This window comes from Nylanderia fulva, unplaced genomic scaffold, assembly GCF_048542155.1.
Source record: "Nylanderia fulva isolate GAGA-0341 unplaced genomic scaffold, ASM4854215v1 Scaffold367, whole genome shotgun sequence".
In the NCBI taxonomy this organism is placed as follows: domain Eukaryota; kingdom Metazoa; phylum Arthropoda; class Insecta; order Hymenoptera; family Formicidae; genus Nylanderia; species Nylanderia fulva.
The window spans coordinates 88,720-95,627 of record NW_028190441.1 but is presented as its reverse complement, the minus strand read 5'-3'; the positions used below and the strand labels follow the sequence as shown (position 1 = coordinate 95,627).

The 6,908-nt window shown below is 27.3% G+C and overlaps 1 protein-coding gene and 1 long non-coding RNA gene across 2 annotated transcripts; one reads left to right on the top strand and one right to left on the bottom strand.

The window, feature by feature from the left end:
* Positions 1-1,288: 1,288 nt before the first annotated feature.
* On the top strand, positions 1,289-1,664 carry LOC146722120 (uncharacterized). The gene is made up of 2 exons (XR_014925332.1): positions 1,289-1,336; positions 1,412-1,664. It is a non-coding gene; the product is annotated as an uncharacterized LOC146722120 (long non-coding RNA).
* A 311-nt stretch (positions 1,665-1,975) lies between these two features.
* Positions 1,976-6,058, bottom strand: LOC114931008 (uncharacterized). The gene is made up of 4 exons (XM_085485404.1): positions 5,978-6,058; positions 3,477-3,677; positions 3,177-3,359; positions 1,976-2,184 (listed from the first exon to the last, which is right to left on the bottom strand). The coding sequence occupies exons 2-4, from the start codon at positions 3,673-3,675 to the stop codon at positions 1,976-1,978; spliced, it is 591 nt and encodes a 196-aa protein (XP_085341530.1). The 5' UTR covers positions 3,676-3,677; positions 5,978-6,058.
* Positions 6,059-6,908: the final 850 nt, after the last annotated feature.

Below are 6,908 nucleotides of genomic sequence, written 5' to 3'. Positions count from 1 at the left end.
ATTATGAACTCGACTTATTTTATGTTTAATAATGTATGTTATCAACAGACTTTTGGCACACCTATGGGTTCCCCCCTCTCACCGATCATTGCGGATATCACGTTGTAAGATTTGGAGAGTAGAGCGATTGCTGCGATTCCATTGTTATTTCCATTTTATTTTAGATATGTTGACGATATCGCGTTGGCGGCCCCACCCTCCATGCTTAAAATAGTTTTAAACACTTTCAATTCTTTCCATCCTAGATTGCAGTTCACCATGGAGGAGGGGGTTGACAACCGATTGAATTTTTTAGATGTCACCATTATTATAAATAATGGGAGCATTGAGTTCGATTTGTTTCATAAGCCGACGTATTCAGGTAGATATTTAAATTTTGAATCGCAGCATCCTCTCTGTCATAAAAAGGGCACCATTATCAGCCTCATAGATAGAGTTTTTTGGCTATCTCATCCGAAATTCCATAAAGGTAACTTTGAGTCTATGATTGGAGTTCTTTTGTCTAATAATTATCCTCTCAATTTGATATTTCATACTTTGCAAGCGCGGTTAAAAAAGTTGTTCTTCCGCTATAATAATAAGTTGCATAACAATAGAGCAAATATATGCAATAACAAGATTCCAACGCAGAAAAAAGTTTCGTACTTTAATATTCCGTATATTAATAATGTATCGAAGAGAATCGAGGACATTACACGTGATTTGGATGTCACTCCATCATATACAGCAATTAACAGTCTCCGTAAATTCATTAAAGTACACAAGGATAAGTTACCAAGGGAACTCCATAATAATGTAGTTTATAAAATTGATTGTATGGATTGTGATGCGTCGTACGTAGGGCAGACAGGTAGATTGTTGAAAACTAGGATGAAAGAACATCGCAACAACATAAAAAGAAACGCGTCACAATTATCAGTCATATCGGAACATAGATTATTGAACCATGAATTTAATTGGGAGGATGTAAAAGTCTTAGACGAGGAGCCTTTTTTAGGTAAACGTTTGATATCCGAAATGATCCACATAAAACGTCAGAAGAATAGTTTAAATTTACATAGCGACACTGATAAATTAAATGAGAATCTTGATTTGTTAATAGAAAAATTTACCAAAATCTAGCTTTGTGATTTTACATAGCCGGGTTTTTTTGTTAGACTTTTGACATGAGTGCCGATTAGTTTAGTTGTTTTTATTTTTATTTTTATTTTCATATTTTATTTTTATATTTGTTTTTGCGTATATATGTATCGACTGTGTCGTGGTAGAATACCGCACAGTCGTTAGAGTGATGTGTCACGTGTAGCATCGTCTTCTCTCTGTTTTTACTGTCGGGGTGAGTGTTCTTCCCGGTTTTTAATTTTTAATTCTTGTGAATTGTTCTACGTTTAATTTATACCATGTTGATTAGTGTTGGTAAGGGAGTCACGGCTCTGCTTCCTTCCTGACGATGGTCACCGTTAGGGAGACACTCCGACGGCCGGACGGTTTGAATAGGGAGGAGAATTATATTTAATTTATTTGCGGATTGTATGTATACGAGTTTTATAATTTTCTGATTGTACCGATTATCTTCTACTTTTGTTTCGTTGTATTTTGCAGCTACTGAAGAAGACCCGAAGTGGGTCGAAACGTTTAGAACTTAATAAATGAGTTTGATTTGAGATCTCATTTTAATTTATTAATTTTGTGCATGTCATCCGCATAGGCTCCGATTGCCGTCGATATTTTATTTTTATTGTAACACAATAATTCGAGCCGAGATTAACAGTTTTTTTATATTAAGATAATGAAATATAATAAAGAAGATGGTGATACAATGATGATAATGATAAAATAATGTTAATATAATAATAATATCAAAAAATAGAATAAACAGTATAATAATAATTAATAATTATTTCTTTACAGTTATTTACTGATAGCACAGACAAAACCTATGAAAAATTATAAAGTTAGTTTTAAACAATATAAATTATGTACCAATTTTATTGTCGACAACATCTTCTGTCTTATTATTTTGTATGTTGTGCTCATTGTCCTGCAAAATATTTGAAATATTCAAAAATCCATCTTGTAAGTGCTTCGTCCGTTTATTCGGAACTTCATTGGATGATTGATCCACTGATCTTGATTGACATTTGTTGCTCTTCGCATTTTCGTAATTTGTACTTTTCAATGATTCTATGTATAAAAAAAATAATAATAGTAGTTACATATATAATCTTTGTAATACACAAACTAAACATATTTAATAATATCAGTATATACTTATTTTATAATAATTTTAATTTAGTAGCTTTTATTATTATATTAATTTAATAATTTTATTAGTATTTTAGTTTTATATATAATAAAATATATAGAATACTGCATGAATGAACATAATAACATAGGAAATTCAATGCTAATTCTGAAATAATAAAAATATTGGCTCTTCTAACTGTTTTAGAATTAAATTTCATTATTTCTATTTTTTTGGAAAAGCATATCAAGTATTGTCCTATATTAGTTTTTTTATTGACCCATTTTAACTATATTGTTAAATACAATTTCTTTAAATCTTGAAGATTCATTAAAATTGTATTTAACAATATTGACTTCGCCAATTTAAAAAAATTATATGTATAATATATATATATATTATTATATATTATTATATTATATTTTAATGTATTATAATATATTTATAATATGTTAATTATTTAAAATCTATTTTCTCGGATTTTACAAAATTTGTTTTACATAATTTTGCAACTGCAGTTTTTCTATGTAAATACTTCTGTTAAGTTCTTCTGTATTATAGATTTAATTCAAGATATTGAATGACTAGCTGCTGTCATTAGGATATTATATTTCCCTACACGACATGAAAGATCTGATATGTCAATTGTGAAATGTTAAAATATTGATTTTTCTATTTATTTTCGAGCAAAGTTTTATTAAGTTTTTCGAATATTAAGATTAGTCGATTAAAATTTATATTATTAATGCAATTACTAAATTATGTAAAACAAATTTCGTAAAATCGGAGGAAGTAAGTTTTAAATAAATAATATATCATAAATATATTTTATAATACATTAAAATATAATATAATAATATATTATATATTTTTTATATTATATTATATATATTATGTATATTATATATTAATATTTAATATTAAAACGAACTTTGTGTGTTCATAATTGGAGGCGTCCGTAATTTAGTGCACTCTTCGGTAGATTCATCTGATGACGAAAAAAATTTCTTTGGGATAATTTTTCTTTTCGAAATGTTATCATTATCAGTCTCGGAGTTTAATTCAGATGTTAATTCAGCCTTTTTGGCTTTTTCCCTGGCTGTTTTATAGTTATCTGAAAATACAAGTAAATATATTTATATTATTATAACAAAAATAACGATTATGTACATATATTATTGATCACAAAAGTATATGTGGAATGTATAATATTTAAATATTTTATATTAACCATAACTGCTGTTTCTGAAAGTCATAACATTATATGAAGGCCAACATGTATTTGGTTCGGCATGTTTTTTGATAGCCGCTACAATTTTTTCCATGTGAAACGGTGGCCAATAACATTTTTTATTGATAATCCAGGTAGATGGGACAGCTTCAACTGTATCTTCATCTATAAACCTTACTATAGTCCATGATCTCTCCATTTCTTCAAACATTTCAACAAAAAATTTAAGGAGCATTTTATTCCAACAAAAAATTCTATTTACAATTTATATATGAAAAGGCGCAAACACTCAGTAACTTATCACAAAAATTGCAAACCTATTTCCTCTATATATTATATTGTATATTATATATATATTATATTTATCTATATATTATTATAAATTATATAAAAAATTAACATTTTTTTAGCGAAGAGCACAAGAAAAGAAAAATTTTTAAAAATATTCTGAATGTAATAAGGGAAAAACTACATACTTATTTTTATATTTTAATTTCATACATTTATTTGCAATTTGCCCTAAATCCCAGGATTCTAAATTTCCAATATCATTGATTACATATATCCCTAATTTTGACGACTTACATGGTACGGTGTAAAAATCTGTAAGCGTTTTATATTTATTTCCGATTACGAAAAAGCCCTCATTATTTACAACAAAATTTCTAATAACAATAATGTTTTCGTCTTTTAAGCTACAGCAATTATCGGGTTCATTTATTTTTAAAATAAATTGTTTAAACACCGCTTTGCCAAATTGATTACAATTATGAAAATTAATAATAAGTGGACCATTAAAATGTGGTTTTAAAAATTGAGGCTCGTTACATTTCACTCTGACATTAGAATTTATACAATAGTTTCTTTCAGTTATACGACAAACAATTTGCTCTAATTCTTTATTATTTTTACGAATCATTTTTAATATAGATTGTAAGTAATTTTCAAACGGAAAAGCACTGAATTCTTGAAGAATTCCAAATTTTTTCGCGTCATCACAAATATGTAATAAATGATGCAGGTTGTGCGATGCATTTTCTTTACCATATAAATTAATAAATGTTTCTACAAAATATTGCAATAAGGAGTTGGAATAATCTAAATATTGTTCCATATGTTTTGAATTAGACAAAATAGTGATAGCTACATGTAAAGTTAAAAAACTTAAATATTGATCATGATTTAGAATAGATTTTAAAACAACAGATCCCGTATATAATAAAAAAGTTCTAAATTCGGTTGCCTTCCATCTTTTACTTTCAAACAAAGATCTTGATTTTCTATTAAATTCGGAAGGTATATATTTTTTTTGATGTTCTAATAACTTTGATATTTCAGATATTTGACAAAAGGATAACTTTGTTTTAGGTTTTCCGTAACACCATAAAGAAATCAGTTTTTTAACAACTCCCAAGAATATTAAATGCATCGGATCAGATGGAAAATCATTCACCATATTTATATTAGGAATCGATTCAAGTATTGATGTACCTATATGATGGTTTTCTTGTAATTTTAATCGGAAATCGTTATCTGTTCTTAATTGACAACTATTTAAATATGGATAAGTCATTCTATTGAGATAATATTTGCCCTTAGCTGTACATTTAAAACATGCGTAATAACCCGAATGACCCTTTGTATAAGTAATAAAACATCTAGCAGGAACATCGCATATAAAAGATTTAATTTTAAAAGAATAAGTGTGATCTTTAATTTTTATACCATGAATAGTTAAATTTTTTGCTTCTTCTGTGAAAGATTGTAAAAATACATTGGCATCTGTGGGTTTTTCATGTCCATGATAAATTCCAATGACATCAACTTCATTGTAATTTTCAACTAAATTACATAAAATGGGATAAACTTGACTACTTGAACTTTTGAATAATGGCAGGCCATCGATGTTAATGTTAACTTCAATACAGTGTAAATTTTGAAAAGAACATCGCGATAAAAGTCTTTCGATGCAATTACTTAAACCGAAATGATAGTAATGCCCTGGTGCAACGACGTCTACATTGATTTTTCTGGGAGTTCCTAATAAACTGCGAGCATTTTTAGGCAATTCCGGATATTTAAGTTTCATATTAGATATTAATTCATTTAACGCAGTATGAGTTATATTATTTTTAATTGCCCATTCTTGCAACCAAGATATAGAATTTGGAAAATCAGTAGTGGAATTTATAGATTTAAAGTTATTCACAAAATTTGTAGATTCAAAGTTATCAAAATTATGTTCTGTATCATCGGGATCACGGTCCGAATTATAATTATTCACGGTTTCTAAATCATTATTGATATAAAAATTATTGCAATCCTCTAAATTATTATTTGAAACTGAAGGTGTACTTTCTAATAATGGCATTAAATTCTTATTTTGAACATTATTAATTACTAAATTAGTTATCTCTTGTGCTCTTTGATAATATTTTCTTCTTATTTTTGGCATTTTTAAAATTAATATTAAAATTTAAAATTTATTAATATTTTTCTACCTTTAATTAATTGATGAAAATCCGTTGAAAATTCGAGAATCGATAGAAATAATAATCTAAAAAATTTATAAATAACGCTATTAGCAATCAGTACAAAAACATTTAAAAAATAAAACAAATAAACAATAATCGGAAAAAAGCGTTGATTTAGTAACGAATGTCCCATGTATACAGGGTGTTTCAGAAATAAATCGCCAAACTTAAAAAGCATATTTTATTTACTGTAAAGATGAAAACAATAACAGATTTTAATAAATCTTTTATAACAGATTTTAAGAACATTTGAAACTGTAACATTTCATTACAGAAATTGTTGAAAATAATTTTTTTCCACATTAATGCACGTGTCGCATCGACATCGCATAGATATTATCGAAGACGTCCAAAAATTCTCGAAATATTTATTTTGTCACACGAAATGATAATACGATTTCGGAGTACTTTCACAGTAATAATACAAATATCATAAATGATTCTATAATATTATTACAGATCCATCTAATAACTTTTTGTTTATTTCTAATAAAAAGTGAATAGGACAATTCATGAAACGAAGCGAGATATATGTTGCCCGATGTAAATAAAAAATGTTTATAACTTGAAAAGAAAGCTGTTCCGAATGTTTATATACTTTTTATCATTATAGTGAGTAGAATATGCTCTTAAAGTTTAGTGATCTATTTCTAAAACATTTTGTGTATAGATTATTATCATTAAAGATTATAGAACATAGGAAACGAATATGAAAACGAAAACGTTCAATCAATTATATAATGAATGAAGGAAATTATGCGTGCGTGTGTGCGTGCGTATGTGATGTGTGCGTGAATGTGACAAAATTATTATTATATAATTATAGTAAAACGTCTTATCTTGATAAATTTCTAGCAAATGTCCAATAGATTGTGCAATGGTCGCAACCTCACAGCAC